The sequence below is a fragment of the Rosa chinensis genome, chromosome 4 (assembly GCF_002994745.2).
Source record: "Rosa chinensis cultivar Old Blush chromosome 4, RchiOBHm-V2, whole genome shotgun sequence".
Taxonomy (NCBI): Eukaryota; Viridiplantae; Streptophyta; class Magnoliopsida; order Rosales; family Rosaceae; genus Rosa; species Rosa chinensis.
In genome coordinates, this window is record NC_037091.1 from 17,910,002 (window position 1) to 17,927,191 (window position 17,190).

The following is a 17,190-nucleotide window of genomic DNA, read 5'->3' on the forward strand; positions in this document are numbered from 1 at the left end:
AGATGTAGACTCACAGTAGAAATTTTTTCCCCTTCCCTTCGTCATAAATTCATAATGGGTTGAATTGATTTTGATCAAAAAAAAAAAAAAACTTAAAACAATTAGACAGCCCTTTTGTATAATTGTAGTAGGACTCAATGACTAGAGCCCAACCGTTATTATCTTTGTAATTGCTTGATGCAATATTTTATAATCATCTTTGTATTCTAACCAATCAAATAAGGTAGGTGGGACCAATTTATATACTAATACATGTTGATATATAAAAATCACATGGGGGTGCCAACATTACTGCAGACACGATTAGAAACTCAATTCACCTATATCACAAACATCAATTACACATGCAGCCAAAACCTTGGGGGGGTGCCATGGCCACTTCAGGGCCTTGAGTAGCTCTGTCCCTACATGCAAGTTTAGTTTGGTGGGATGTAATTTCTCTTTTCATTGTTTTGACTTGTAATAATGATGGTTTAAGTCTTCCTCAATTTCGTTTTGATTAGTTACTTTTGTTTAATGTATGTTATGTTCTACTATGGAGGTCTCGATTTCATTCCCCTCTTTTTGTATGTATTTTTCCTTTAATAACATGGGGTGGTAAGAAGGTTTTTTTTGCCTCACTTATCCCTCATTTTGAAGGAAAACAAAAGCTGTATAATAACTAGAGTTACCAAATGAGCAGTGTTCTGTATATAAATAGGAATTAAAGAATAAATGAAATTTGATCTAGACTTAGTGTACGTGGTTTGTCAGCACAAGTTGCTGTTGTTAGAACTAGGGACGGAGCCAAAGATTAAAAATGAAGGGGAGGGGCTGGCAATGTAGGAAGAATAAAAAAAATAAAATATAAAAAATAAACTCAATGATGAAACATATAATATAATAAAAAATTTAAATATGAACTTTACATTAAAATATGACTCATCGCTCTTTCATATTGCGAAAGTCATCAATAATCGAGTCTATACTAAACATTTCAACGATTTCCTTTTCAATATACACAATCAAAGAGTCAGTAAGAAAATCGTATAGGAGTTCATAGTACATGTACTGAATTTTGATGCGAATACTCATGGAGGAATCAAACTCTAATCTTTGAATGTAGATGTAGACATGCAATTGAAATTTTTTTTTTCACCTTCTCTTCGTCATAAATTCATAATGAGTTGAATTGATTTTAATCATAAAAAAAACTTAAAACAATTAAACAACCTTTTGTATAGTTGTAGTAGGACTCAATGACTAGAGCCCAACCGTTATTATCTTTGTAATTACTTTATGTAATATTTTATAATCATCTTTGTATTCTAACCAATCAAATAAGGTAGGTGGGACCAATTCATATACTAATACATGTTGATATATAGTAATCACGTGGGGGTGCCAACATTAGTATAGACACGATTTGAAACTCAATTCACCTATATCACAGACATCAATTACACATGTAGCCAAAACCTTGGGGGTGCCATGGCCACTACAGGCCCTTGAGTAGCTCCGTCCCTTCATGCAAGTTTAGTTTGGTGGGATGTGATTCCTCTTTTCATTGTTTTGACTTCCAATAATGATCGTTTAAGTCTTCCTCAATTTCATTTTGATTAGCTAATTTTGTTTAATGTATGTTGTGTTCTATTGTGGAGGTTTCGACTTCGTTCCCCTCTTTTTATCTCTATTTTTTCTTTAATAACATGGGGTGGGAAGAAGGTTTTTTTTGCCTCACTTATCCCTCTTTTTGAAGGAAAACAAAAGCTATATATATTAGTAGAGCTACCAAATGAACAGAGTTCTGTGTACGAATAGGAATTAAAGAATAAATGAAATTCGACCAACACTCAGCGTACGTGGTTTGCAGCACAAGCTGCTAACGAAGTTGTTAATTAGAACTTAGAACAGCTCTGTTAGTTAGTTCAAAGTATAGTATGTATTAATTTTGAGGGGCTAAGCATAGTATATATTAATTGGCCGGGGTCTAGACACCCCCTGTATAAAAAATTATAAATCCTTCTGAATTGGAGAAGAATACACAAATCGAATTCACAGTAATTTGCCATCATCATCATGATTTCCCCTATCTGCCTCTTCGTGTTTTCTTTCATTTTTTCATGTTCCTATGCTTCGCATGTCCAAGACTTCTGTGTTGCAGACTACGCAGCTCCCCAAGGCCCCGCAGGCTACTCATGCAAAGACCCTGCAAAGGTTACTGTTGATGATTTCGTCCACTCGGGCCTTGGGGTGCCTGCTAACACTTCAAATAGGTACAAGTTTGGATTCACATCTGCATTTTCTTTTAACTTCTCCGGCCTCAATGGCCTCGGTGTTTCCTTGGGTCGGACAGACGTGGAAGTTGGTGGTGTTGTCCCTATCCACTCTCACCCGGGAGCTACCGAATTGGTAGTTATTGAGGAAGGAAGTTCGATAATTGGCGGGTTCATTGCCTCGAACAACAAGGTTTATCAAAAGCCCCTGAACAAGGGTGACACTATGGTTCTTCCTCAAGGCTTGTATCACTTCTTTGTGAATCAGGGTAAAACTCCAGCGATCATATATGCTGCTTTCAGTAGTGAAAGCCCAACCGTGCAGCTTTTGGACACATCACTGTTTAAAAATGGTTTGGCTTCTGTTATCATAGCAAAAACTACTTTACTTGACGTTGCTCAGGTTCATAAAATCAAAAAACTCTTTGGTGGTACTAATTAATATGTTTGACGTACCAATTAGCTAGGAATGTTATGAATTAATAATGATTCAATACTGTCTTTTAGTCTCTTTTCTATCAGCCCTGATCCAATTCAAGTGTTATTTCCTATAACCTTGTTTGTGTCTCGCAAAACCCTGCAGCAACCAAATAATTGAGCAAAACAAGGACTTAAAAATCGAGATTTTCGCCGAAATTTCATTTTTTTGGGTTAGCGAAATTATCTTGGTATAGAAATTTTCGATATATCGCGAAATTGGGGGAAATTCACGAAATCTCGTCATCTTCGTCTCATGGACTGACAGCCCAAATTGACCATATTGGATTCAAATTCTGAAAAAAGGGAAAACACCAACTTGGAGGAGATTCGAACCTTGGTCTCAAGGACAAGACATACAATTCCACGTCTCAACCAATCCTGCTGGAAGAGGATTTGGTTGTTAACTCAATATCTTTTATATACATCTCTCTATAATCTCATCAAAAAAAGCTTTTTTTGATGATTCTATTTTCCAATTGTTTGTTTTATTTGAGTTAATCAGATTTATTATTTTAAATACTTTGAATCTAAAAAAACTACCAATGTTATGTCTGAAAATTAGTAAAGTATCAAGATTATAAATATCATTAAATTGAATTTCAATAAATGTTTATGACTCAATATATACTATCCTAATAATATTTGCTATATATATTTTTTGGAAATAGAGTATATAATTGATCAAATAAACACATCCTAAACTTTCATTTAAAATGTTTACGTTTTTCTCCAGGTTTTCATAGTTTCTGTCGATTTTTTATCGATATCGATATTTTCTCGAAATTTCCATTTTCTGAAGGGTCGATATTTCCACAATCGTCAAAATTTTAGTCCTTGGAGCAAAGTACGCCGTACACGCTCTTTCAATTAATTTTGTTAAAGAAATAGGTAGAATCGATGCATGCATACATGCTTGCTCCGAAACATGACATCAATTAATTAAATCAACATGCCAGTGAGGTCATGACTCATGCATACGTACATCATGAGAAAAAAATCATATGCTATTAATTATTTCAAACTAACGATAGAAAATAGATATATAATATTAGGGTTTTTGTCCATTTACCGCATTTTTAGATATTTTTTTCCCACTTACCCTATTAAGTTTTTTTTTTATTCCCTCTTACTCAAAACACTCTAAGGAGGTCTTCCCTAATACCCCATTAAGATTTTTTTTTTGTTTTTTAATTTTTTTAATACCATTTTACCCTCGCCCCTTTATTACTTAGAGAGAGAGAAAAAATGGAAGAGAGAGAAACCATAAGAGACTTCGCTAGAACCCGGTCACAGGCAGCCGGAATCCGGCCAACTTCCGATCACCAGTCGTGGGATTCCAGTCACCTGCCACCACCCATCAGAATTTGCTAAAAATCTCACCGGAAAGGTTTTTTTGCCCTCAGTAGACATCTATTGCCCCCTAATAGAGGGGTAATAGACGTCTATTGCCCCCCAATAGACGTCTATTGCCCCAATAGATGACTATCAGTCATGTATTGCCCCCAATAGACGACTATCGGCCATGTATTGCCCCCCAATAGATGTCTATTGCCCCCCAATAGGACTTTCAGTCGCTAGAATGGGAACTAATCTCCCTAAATTTAGACAAATAAAACTTTGATTACAGAAAAAAAACAAGGAGATTACATCAATTCAAAACGTCTATTCCCCCCAATAGACCTGTATTTCCCTTGGCATAACACCATTTTGTAGCTTATTACTCCAATAATTTACATTTTATATTACCAACATTTCCACTTAAAAAGCAAAAAACGAAGGAAAAAAATTAACAAAAAGAAAAAAGCAATTTTCTTTTTTTTGGCATTAACTGCTTGCAGCAATTTTAGTACCAACCCAAAAGCAAAATAGTTTGTGTAGAACTTTTGATTATGAATTGTTGAACAGAAAGGTACAGTGCAACGATAAATTGATAAACTGCATACCATCCCAAAAGAACAATGCCAAAAATATTTCTAATAATAATAAGTCAAATATGACTTGAACCAACATATCACATGGAGTTTTATAACCCACGAGCTTGATTCTTTCAGCAACCGTATAGCAATTCGAGTAGTGAACTTTGTCATGAATTAATCAATCGAATGTTAGACTACGCCTGCATAATCGAAGCAACGCAACGAGCCACTGAACCATTTCGAAAACGAAGCAAGCCAAAAAAAAAAAAAAAAAAACCCAAACGGAGATAGATTCACTTCATCCTTCCCCTACCTAGCGTGCGGCTTTGCGGCCATCATCTGCTTCAGTGAAGCCACCCATGACGACGAAGAAGACGACGGAGCCGAGGGAGGAGAGAGAAGATGATGACGGTGGTACTGCTACCCAAGCTGATCTAAGTGTGAGAGAGAGAGAGAGAGGTGAAGGACCTACTTTCCAATCTGTCCGGAAATGACTGCGGCGACGGCGACGAGGTTCATCGGCAGACATAGAGGATCTGGGCCGTCAGGGTGAGAGAGGGGGACAAAAAGAGAGAGTTTCTCATGACCGGTGGGAAAGAGGAGAGAGAGGCAATGGCATGGATGTAGTTTTTTAATTAGGCTGAGGGTAAAAATGTTAATTTAGTTTAAAATGGGTTAGTGGGAATAAAAATTTGTTGCTGGGGTAAGTGAGATAATTTTGCCTCATTTTGGAGCTTTGGGTCAAGGACCCAATATTATATGTGTCTAGTTAAGTGCTTCAATTGATCATGAAGACATTCTTTGCAGCTGTTAATCAAGTACGTAAGGAATCCCTCACCTTTATTTTGGAGATATCATCCAAGTACGTAAGCACTTCTGATTTTTCTGTGAGAAGAAGTAGCTAAGTGTTTGAAAAATTGTTTTTAAAAGTGATGTGAGAACGAAAAGTAATTTCTAAGTGTTTGGTAAGTTGCAAGTGAAAAGTGTTGTGACTGGGTATAATTACTAAATTGGTCATAAATACTAAAAATGTCACTAACATACATAATTTTGCTTCATAGTAACGGTACAAAATTGTAACGGTACAAAATTATATTTTGTCTCGCGCGTGTATTGTTCTTGTACACTCGTCAAATTTGCAATGAAACACTAAGTAGTGGATGTATTCATTAGATGTTGTGCAATTGTATTTTTTTAATACCTCCATTTCTCATCTTCCCGAACCATCTCATTCATGTGCATTGGCCTCTATGTCTTCACTTAAAGTATATGTCATAATCTGAAAATAAGATTTACAAGAACATCAGAAATGAAAAATTAGAAGGCATAAAGCTAGATATCCCATGCCCCACTCATCTCATGCCTAATTCATTACTCTAATTCTATATAGAACAAAGTATACACAAGACGGCATAAAGATAGGGTGGACTCTATCCAAACTTGACAACTAGCCCAGCTATACTATTTTCTTGGCTCCAGTTTTGTTGCAGCTGGTCAACAGTCTCTTTTCTGTGCTGGCGTGCCAGCACTGTTCGGGTGCGGTCATCGGGGGTGTCCCTTGACCTGACTTCTTTCGAGTGATTATGGACGAGGAGAGCACCAAACTTGTAGCAGGATTCTTTGTGCCTCGTGGTGAGGACTTTTGCTAAGCTTCTTCAAAATCACACAATCAATACTCGACGTCGTAGATCGAGCAGAGCGAAAATCATTGGGAAGTGGGGAGAACTTGCTAAAGCGTGACTTTAGCTTGGCTAGTTTGCGAGGGTGTTACCCTTGCTTGGCTGGTTTCTTAACCATTGTGGTCGTGGTACTACAGTCAGCTCCCGAGGAGACTAGGACTGAAGCACGTTGACAAAGGGTTTGGTGGCACTGACAGTCGGCTCCGGAGGATTCTGGGACTGGATTGTGGTCACCGGTAAGAGAAGGAGAGGAGTTGCTCTGGAGAGGCTTGGATAATCGTAGAGATTAATTGATGAATTGTGTGTGATGTTACTTCGTCGTAGCCTGTATATATAGGCTACCTGGCCATAGTGGTTGGCCTTAAACAAATCTTGATGGGTTTTCCATTTAAGCTCTAATGGAATCATGATAGGTTTTTCCCTATTGGCTATTATGAAATGTAGTTGAATGCTTCCCCACGTACATGCCATATTCCTTAATTGAACGGAGTATGAATATTCGCATGGGCGTGCCTTTTCTTGCAGCTTGCATAATCTTCCATAATTCTGCAGGTAAGCTTTATTTAGCCTCTAAATAATATATTTCGAACTTGTTGACAATATATAGCTTGAGCCACTGACATTGGTTCAATTTCTCCAAGACACGCCTTGTCAGGTCAAAATGCTCATTTTGGGTTCAAAAATTGCCCCCCAGACCTCGAAGTCAAAGGTCTTCATCTTGACTGAAGAGGTCTTGAATCAGTACTGCTCTTATAATGTCGTTGCTCTAAAGCCACTTTTATTGGCTTGACTGAAATTGGCTTGACTGATTCCATATAGGCCTCTAAATAGGCCATAAAGCTTGAAAGCCACAATCTGAATTGCCTTTGTCATGAACTGACGCTTTCTTTGCCAACTTCATTGCCCCCCATGTATCTGATGTCTGGTATGCAGTGAATTGGCGAAACTTGGGTAGGTTGTAAGAGATCAAAACTTTAGCTTGCCCTCATGCCAAGGAGACTTCTTTTGATCGCGAATGAGGATCTAATGATGACAGAGATTCTCGTGGCACTAGAGGTCCAAGAGGTGAATGAAGCGAGGCCTCTTCCTCTTGGTGACCACGTACCAGATATCGACCCGACAGCTCGAGAGGTAAGCCACTGTTGGCCAATGCTTTCCATTTCTCTTTAGATCCAAACCCGTTCTCTGACATTTTTGAACCTAACCAGGATTCTGTTTGTGCCGAGGAGGTGGTCCTTAACGCCAAATCTCTGGCTGGCAGGACGTACATCCCAGGTTTGGGGAATGAGGCGAGCAGTGGTGGTCTCTTGATTTCGGAAATAGACGAGGTGAGCGTTAAAGCAGAAGGTTCTGCTCTCGGAGCTGCTTGTTTCCAACACTCTACTGATGAACCTCGTATTGAATTTCCAGAGTCTCCCGCGGCTGAGATGTCTGACCAAGCTCAGGGGGTCGTTGAGGGAAATTATGCTGAAGATGAAAGAATTGAGGAACCAATCGACCTTCTAGCATTGGTGACTTATGATCGTGCTGTGAATCCTCCGCCTCCTCCTCCCACTAGGCTTGAAAAGCTAGCTCGAATCCTTGAGGAAACCCTTCCTACCGCCGCTGAACTAGAGAGGACAGAGCTTCGAAACCTTTTGGGACAGCTGCGTCTGGGGCCTGAAGAACTCCCCAGGATCTGGGAAGCCATAGTGTTCCTTTGTCGAGAGCATGCGATCAATCCACCTCAGCTCGACACTATAGAGAAGCTGTTGAAAGACCTTGACGTGGCCCGCGCTCGCCAATCTGCAGTGGAGGCTACAGCTCGTGCAGCCTGCGTGGTACAGAATAACCTCGCTAGTTAGATGGAGACTCTTCGCGGCACCTTGAATGATCGGGCCACTCGCATGGGGGAGATAAGGCTCCAGAAGTTAGACTTAAAAGCCCAGATCCAACATTTCTAAGCTCGCTTGGCCCATGTGAACAACGAGTTCAATGCAGAGGAAGCCCAACTGGACGCTCCCTTGGCTGTCTCAGAAGAATTGACTCGCCGCTTGGCCCAAGCTGAAGAACGGGCCTTGTTGATTGAAAACGGGGCCCTTGCTGCAGGCCTCCAGGTTGAGGTGCTTTGTGTGAAGCTTGATTTTGTGGGCCGGCCACTTTAGGCCTCTTATGACTTATAGTAGTGATTTCCTTAGGCCCAATTGTAGTACAAAATATATATATATATATATATATATATTTCTTGTAGTACCGACGACCTCTTTATTTCTTAACTAATATTTATCTTTTGGATCCACTTGCTGGCCCCAACTCAAAATCTTGGTTTTATCTTCTTAATGATTCTTTAACTTTACATTAACTAACTGTTGAAAACTCCATCGTGAGAAGATAATATTGAAAATGGAACAGTTACCTCTTCGAAAATCGTTTGGTTCCCCCACGTGCCAATAATCCCTTCTTTTCTGAGATTTAGGGCAATTTAATCAAGATTTACTGACACTTAGTTTGACTCTTCGAATGTCCATCCAAGGGTGGAGATTGGCATGCCCTGTTCCTATAAATAGGTGCATTCTGGGGATGGGAACGTTCACGCCAAAAACCTTCCTCTGAGTTTCAGATCCTCAACAATGGCCTTTCAATCTTTGCTTCTCTTTCTCCTTCTTCACAAACTTTCGCCTCATGAAACCATTCTCAGCCTCTAGACTTTAGGCTTTATGGTGAAATCTCAAGCTTGGACTAGGCCTTATGGCTTATTCTCAGGCAACCCCGTGTTTTTTACCTTTGACAGCCTGGATGGAATGTATAGCCTTTCAGGGGTTAAGAAGCACATGGAGCTCCATTAGTGTGGGATCTCCGGTCATGCGAGATCATCTTTGTTAGAATCCCACATGCGGAGCAAAACGGGGAAGGGAGGAAGGCCACTTTGTGGTTCGTCTTTCCTCCTTTGTTTCCTTCCTTCTGGACCCGGCCCGTGTTGTGCCCTCCAGATGGAAAGGGGCTTTGGTTATCACCTCCTTCTCCCCCTCTTTCTTCTTAACAGAATCTTGGAGGGATGGACTCTTTGAAGGAATGGGTTCAAGCTACAGAATGGCTGTTCCCATACTTCACATCCAACTAATGGTGGTTACCAAGCCTAAAGGGGGTGCAAAGACTCAAGCCGATATTTGGTTCCTTCACTCTCTGCCCGTCCCGGAGATAATGGTGCAGCTCAACCCGACGTTGGATTTCATAGCTGCTTCCAATTGAGGGGGCTTGGAGGCTCCATTTTCTTTCACTGGAGTCTCCCCTTCTCATGGATAATGGCGTTGGCCAAGCCTACGTTGGATTCCTCTGCCGCTTCCATTTGAAGGGGCGTGGGTGCTTCATTCCTCTTCTTTTTCCTTCCCTGAAGTTTGCCCCTCCTTGGGATAATGGCGTGGCTCAAACCGATGTTTGGTTCCTCAACTGCTTCTATTTAAAGAAAGATTCAGAAGATATCCGAAGATTCTTGTTTTGTATTTTAGCCACCTTTGGCTTTGTAATGAATGTACTGTTTTTGGCTGCAAAGCCACGTTATGAATACAATAATATTTTCTTATCCTGGTATTCAAATATCCGTGAGGAGCCAATAATTGTGTCTTGCAAGGCCCCAAATATAGGCCCCCATAGTTGTATATTGAAAATAATATGAACTTTTAAAATATGCTCTGCGTCAAAAAAAGCCTCGCGGCGAAAGTTTTGAGAAAATCCACATCTCGACCCTATTTTAGCGATGGTATTTTCTCTGCGAGAGAAGAGACAAAGCTCAAAAAAAAATTTCCACAGCTGCTGACTCGGCTTAGTATAGTGTAGTGTTGCCCCCCTAGTGTTGCTAGGTGTAGCGAAGAAACAATTATGGGCCTTAAAAACAGGCCTTCATGAATGGGCTTCGCGCGTATAGGAACACTAGAATTTCCCCCATGTCTTATGCGAAAAAACTGTCTACGACTCCTCCGAGTCCCAGACATTGGGAAAGTATTTCTTCAGGTATCTGCCATTGATAGGGTTATGATGGACATCTCCATCCAGGTCCTTAAGATGAAAAGCTCATTTCGCTAAGATTTTATAGATGATGTACGGGCCTTCCCATCTTGGAGTCCATTTTCCGTGACAATCTAACTTTTCGCCAAGCGGGTTAACTACTTTCCAAACCAACTCTCCTTCTCTGTAACTCCTTCCCTACATCCGCTTGTCATAGGTGCAAGTGACTCGTTGCTTTTCCATGACCAAACTATCTAAAGCCTCCAAGCGCTTTTCGCTAAGGTCTTCATGTTCCTGCCACATAGCCTGAACGTAGTCTTCTCCAATGAGATAATGTTGCTCTTGAACTCGTAATGATTGGACGTTGACTTCCAAAGGCTCTTGTATCATGGCCAAACATCAAAGCATAAGGTGTTGTCGCAGTGCGATTCTGCTTAGATGTGCGGTAGGCCCAAATAGTCTCATAAAGTGTCTCATGCCATTGTCGCGGATTAGCTTCCAACATTTTCTTCAGCAAATTGATAATGATCTTGTTGCTGGCCTTCGCTTGACTGTTAGACTGAGAATAATAAGGACTGGAATGGGCGAACTGTATTCCCCATTCTCTTGCCAGTTTATCAACTTCACCACCCATGAAAGCTGCCCCCTAGTCTGAAACAAAAACTTCTGGGATACCAAATCTGCAGATGATGTTCCTGAACAGGAATTGTCGCAACATGCCACCAGATGCTTCCTTCAAAGGTTCTGCTTCAACCCATTTTGTAAAGAAATCAGTTGCGACGATGATGAACTTGTGTTGAAGTGATGAATGTGGGTGAATCATCCCAATTAAATCCAGCGCCCATCCTCTTACGGGCCAAGGCTTTATAATGGGCTGCATTGGAATATTAGGGATATGCTGGGTCGGCCCAAGAGCTTGGCAGTCCAAACAACCTTTAGTGAACACGATACAATCCTTCAAGATACTGGGCCAAAAATATCCATGTCGTCTGAGTAACCAACGCATCTTTGGACCTGCCTGGTGAGCGCCGCATATGCCGGAGTGAGCTCCTCGCATGAGCTGTTTCGCCTCGCTGCTATAAACACACCTGAAATCTACGCCATCTTCTCCTCTTCTACGCAGCTCATTATTTCTGAGGAAGTAGTTGAGGGCAAGGTAGCGAATCCTTCTATCAGCGATCTGATCAGGATGTTTGAGATAACTGATCAAAGGGATGCTCTAATCCACATCAATGGGCTCCAAAGTTGCTACTGACATGTTGTCTGGAGGATCTTTTCTCGTCATCCAAGAAGGAAGCGTTCGACGCTCTACTTTCAAGATTCTCTCGCGCACGCCATACCTTAGCGTTACCTCTGTTGCCAGCTGGGCCAACTCGTTTGCGGTGAAATTTCGTTCACGAGGAATGTGCTCAAGATCCACATCATCAAACTGGTCCAACAGTTCTAGTGTCCTGTTTAAATAAGGGACCAGGGCGAAGCTAACGCATTTGAACTTTTCTCGCAGCTGATTGATGACCAGGAGAGAATTGCCAAGTATTTGTACGTCTCTGACTCCCATTTCTAGCAGTACTTCTAGGCCTATGATTAAGGCCTCATATTCAGCCTAGTTGTTGGTACATTGAAACTCCAACTGGAATGAGTACGAAAAGTGATCTCTAGCCGGATTCTCTAGTGCGATTCCTGCTCCGGCCATGGTATCTGTTCTGGAACCATCAAAGTACAATACCCACGGTTGTAACATGACCGCTGCCTGGCCATCGGTGAAAGGTTCGGAGCAATGTATATGACATGCCTTTCCCCATAAATTTTCCGCGACCTCTAGCTCGCGAAGCTCTGGAGCGTCTAGCATGGAATGATGTGCTAGAAAATCCGTGATGGATCCCTTCACAGCCTTTTGAGGTACATATTGTAAAGAAAATTTTGAAAGAGCCAAGATCCATTTGCCAATTCGGCCCCTAAGAATGGGCCGCGACAACATATATTTGACCAGATCGGTCTGAGCGATTATGCATGTAGTAAATGACAACATGTAGTGGCGTAGCTTACATGCAGAGAAGTATAACGTTAAACATAGCTTTTCCATTGGTGTGTACCTGGTTTCACAATCTGTTAACGTTTTGCTAAGCTAGAAGATGGCATGCTCCACTCCCGCTTCGTCGTTTTGTGCCAGCAGGCTGCCTATTGAAGCTTCCGCTGCTGAGATGTAGAGTTTGAGCGGTTGGTTTAGTTTCGGAGGAACGAGAACTGGTGGACTGGATAGGTAGGCCTTTATGCTATCAAAGGCCTCTTGATGCTTCACTTCCCACACAAATTCTGTTTGTCCTTGCAGCTTTAGGAGTGCAGAAAAAGGCTAAATCTTGCAGGCGGAATTGGAAATAAACCGTCGTAGGAAATTGATTTTTCCCAACAACCTTTGCAACTCCTTCTTTGTTCGCGGCGGCGAGGCATTGATAACTACTTTAGCTTTATCTTCTGATACCTCAATGCCTCTCTGATGTACAATGAATCCCAAAAAATCACTTGCTTGAACCCCAAACACACATTTTGTAGGGTTCATCTTTAGCTTGTGACGCTGCATACGTTCGAAAACTTTTTGCAAATATATAATGTGATTACACCACTGCTTGGATTTAATGACTATGTCATCTATATAAACCTCTAGAATCTTCCCTAAGATGTCATGGAAGATTAGGTTCATTTCTCGCTGGTATGTGGCTCCCGCGTTCTTCAAACCAAAAGGCATGACCACGTATTCGAAAACTCCTGCGAAACCTGGGCATCTAAAAGCAGTTTTGTGTTTATCTTCTTCCGCCACTGGAATCTGATGGTAACCGCCAGTTCTGTCCATAAAGGAGAGAAGTTCATGACCAGCTACTGCGTCCACCAACATGTCCGCTACCAGCATGGGGTAAACGTCTTTGGGAGTGGCCTTATTGAGATCGCAGTAGTCGACGCACACCCTCATTTTGCCATTCTTCTTTCGAACTGGAACAACATTGGATAGCCACTAATTATACTTAGCTACCCTGATGATTCCTGACTTATGCATCTTCTCGACTTCCTCCTTAACCAACACCTGGGTTTCTGAGTTCATTCGCCTGGACTCTTGCTTCACCGGATTTTGATATGGGATAGTCAGCAGTTTAGGGCAGACCAAGTCAGGAGATAATCCGGGCATATCTTCATATTTCTCCACGAAACAATCCTTATATTCCCGCAATAAATTGATGAGCCCCTGTTTTTTATCAGGCTCTAATTTTGCGCTTATTGCCACTTCAATTGGCTTCACCTTACTGCCCAAATTTACCCTTTCTGTAGGATCTCTATCCTTTGGCGGTGTATCATCCAATGTTGATGGAGCCAATCTGATAGGCTCTTCTTCCTCCTCCTGATCGGGGAATTCTTCGTCGATGTATTCCAATGTCGCTACTTGTGCATAGGCCTCTTTTTTGATCAAATATGAAGACAATCTATCATACAAAGAACGAAAGGCCGCTACCTCTTCCTCCATGAGGTCGTGATTCATTAATTAAAACTTAGAGATGGCATCGCATGTCCAGGCCTTTTGAGGTCGTTTTTTGCGACCGCGAGCCCCCATTATGTCAATTCAGAGGCTGTCACCCCTATGGGGCGGCCCTTATCATCAATACCAATGACTTGTAAAGGAGAGATTGGTTCTAGGTAGTACCTTGCGTCCACGTAGCTGGCGGACACCGAAAAAGGTCGCGGGTCTGCTTTGACAATTTCCACCTTGTCCGCTACTCTGTCCTATATGATCAGCTCCTGATGAAGGGTGGATGGGACACAATAACTCCTATGGATCCAGTCGCGGCCCAGAATTGTGCTATATGCCGCATAGCAATCTGTAACAAAGAAAGCGTAAACCCCTTCTGCTGGACCCACCTTGACTTGTAGGAAAATCAAACCCAATGTTTTGATTACAGTCCCCGCGAAGTTCTTTAGAGTCAGGGACGTGGATTGGATCTTCTCTTTCTTGATCCCTAGCAGTTGCATGAATCTGGTGGTCAAGATGTTAACTGCAACGCCTGTGTCTACCATGATCTTGCCAACCTTGATGCCATTCACATCGGCGGTGATATAGAATGGCCTCATGTGTTGTGCCATTGCTAGCGTTGGCTTGCTGAAACCCATGTCCTGAACCCTCATATTGGTGTCTGCAGCCTCTGCTCATTTGCCTCCTTTGGCATGGGTTTCTTCGAGAGAAATGATGCTGTTGAGGTGATCTCGAACATTCATTTGTCCAATGATTTATCATCCTCTGCTTGGCATTCCTGTGTTGCCACTGGCAAGGCATATTTTGATGATAGGACATACACCAGGTTACATGTAATGTCCAACATGTCTGCTTCTTCTGATTCCGCCGTGGGAGGGCTCAAGTTAACTTCTGTCGTGAACTTGCTTTAGACGTAAGCGGCCAGCGATCCTTCTTGGATCATGTCCTGCTCTTGCTGATTTGCTGCGAAGGGATATTCCCTCTTCGGTGGCCCCTGCTTCTCTGATGAAACCTCTTCAGATTTCGCAACCACTATACTTTGAACTTTCTTAGACCTCCATTGCACAGTCACAGACCGATTGTCTTTGCCCCCATCCTGTCAAAGATTGAAGGCTCGCTATTTCTTCCTTCGTGAGATATTCTTCGCCAAACATTGACTTTACAAGCTGGCCGCGGTTCTCGCCTCGCGGGAACTAGGGACTTCTCCTGAACGCTGCTTTTAGGGGCACGTGGCTTTTGTTCTTCGAGCGAAACTTTGGGTTACTGTTTCTGAACTCACGGGGAAACTAATCTCTTGAAGGCCAGTACCTCCAATTGTCTATGATACTCTTATGGAGATTTTAGTAATTGCGATGGTTTGATCAGTCCTTGATCTAGCGCTTCCAAGGTTTGCTTTGCTTCTCCAAACCTCCACTGGAGTTACTCTTCCTTGAAGAGCTCATCTCCACCGCCTTGCCCTTCTTCTGTGTATACCATCTCCCTTCTTTGATGGAGGACGTCGACACCGGTGGAATGTAAGGTCTGGTTAAAACCTATTGCCGCTTATCCGCCTGCCCTTCTTCCCTCGCGGCTTTCAACTTTTTAAATAAGTTTGAGTCCCTTGGAGAAGGAGTTTCTGAACCACTGTGCACTCTTGGGCTATATGGTTGGAAGTTTCTAGAAGATGATACTAACCTTATTGGCGGCAGAGATCCAAAGTGGACAGTCTGGGATGTTTCCTCATGCAGTGCTTGAGTGTCACATTCTTCCTTGCACCACGAGCATAGGACGATGGGTAAACAAGTCTTGGATTCCCGCTTTGCGGCTTTGTCTCCAGCCCTTTTCAAATCCTTAGCCGCGTGGTCTAGACTTTGATTCTGTTGATCTTTTGCACCCCATGCCACGTCCACCATGTTGATGCCGGTATCTGGGAAGGGATCTAGGTCCACCAACGCTACTGCTGTTGTAGGCGCCTCTACTTGCAAACTACCATTATTTAACTAGATTTGGATCTGATCTTTCAACTTAACACAATCGGCTGTATTATGATTCCACATATTATGGAGTTTGTAATATTTCTTCCCCCTTAGCTACTCTGGTTTGGGAAATGGGTCGAAATCGGTTTTCACCATCTTCGTGGCGATCATTTCATCCAAGATTTCATGCGCTTTGTTCGCGTCGTAAGTATAACTCGCGAACTCTGGTTTGGTGAAAACCACCGACTTGAGCTTCACCGGCTCTTTGCACAACTTCAGTTGCTTTAGCATTGAAGCCTTTTTCCCGGTGAGTTCTAGTGCAGCTATCTCGTCTTCTTCAGACTCGTTAGCCTCTGCTATGCTAGATTCCTCACTCTTGTAGTAAGGATCAAAGGAATTGGATTGATGGCTGAACGCAGCCATTGTTCGGCGTTTCCTTGGGATTTATGTCCTCTTCGAGGCGTTTTTCATAGCGTCCATCTCCCTGAGCAAGTGCTCAAAACTTCCTACTTCTCTGATCAATTCCCCCATGGAATTGAACATGCTTCCATGCTGTTTTTTTACGTTGGCGAGGCTCTAAGCCTTTGATTGCCAACTTCACCAGTTCTTTCTCCGACAGAATCATGTTCAACTTTCCTTTCTGGATCTGAAAGCGCTGAAGGTTCGTGACAGCGGATTCAGTTGGCTGCTGAGCCATCTGAGTGAGTGAAGCCAGATCTACTTCCGGCTCGATAGTCCCGAAGGTTTCCTTGAACAACTTCTCCATCGCAGGCCAACTCGCAACTGATCTCGGTTGCAGCTTAGTGAACCAGGTGAAGGCAGACCCCGACAAAGAAGTAGCAAAGATGTTACACTTCAGATTGTCATCGTTCTGGTACTGGCCACACTGTACTCAAAACCTGACCAAATGGGTCGCGACACTTTCGACTTCCTCTCCCGAGAAAGTAGAGAACATAATGTTCTTATATCCCCTAGGATAAGGTGTCTGTGTAATATGCGGTGGGAAGGGCCCCTGGTAGGCCTCCTCCAGGTTAGGCCTCTAGTTCGCGGCCCTGATCATTGCTTCTACTCCCTCTCTCCTTACATATCTAGGATCAGGAGGAGGTGGGTGAACCACTGTATCATCAATTAGCCAGATCAGTGGTGGCGCCTGTGAAACCTGATTAACCAAAGATACGCCGCCTCCATGGTCATTTTGTGTTGGGTAGACGTCTGCGACATAAACACTGTTGGCTGACCCTTTGCGGCCGCGGTGATCATTGCTGGACTTCCAACCTATTGGCTCACTGAAGGCTGGTCCTGGTGCACGTATTCAACTCCGTCACTGTCATATTGGGGAGACGAGCTATGGTCAACAAGGGCCCCTTCATTGATTTTCAAAGTCCTGGTTCCTTGCGTGACTGATGACGC

At 42.5% G+C, this 17,190-nt stretch overlaps 1 protein-coding gene across 1 annotated transcript; it reads left to right on the forward strand.

Annotated features, from left to right (window-relative positions):
- Window positions 1-2,011: 2,011 nt before the first annotated feature.
- LOC112200918 (auxin-binding protein ABP19a) lies at window positions 2,012-3,111 on the forward strand. Its single transcript, XM_024341929.2, has one exon. It carries the CDS (start codon window positions 2,059-2,061, stop codon window positions 2,695-2,697), a length of 639 nt encoding a protein of 212 aa, XP_024197697.1. The 5' UTR covers window positions 2,012-2,058; the 3' UTR covers window positions 2,698-3,111.
- Window positions 3,112-17,190: the final 14,079 nt, after the last annotated feature.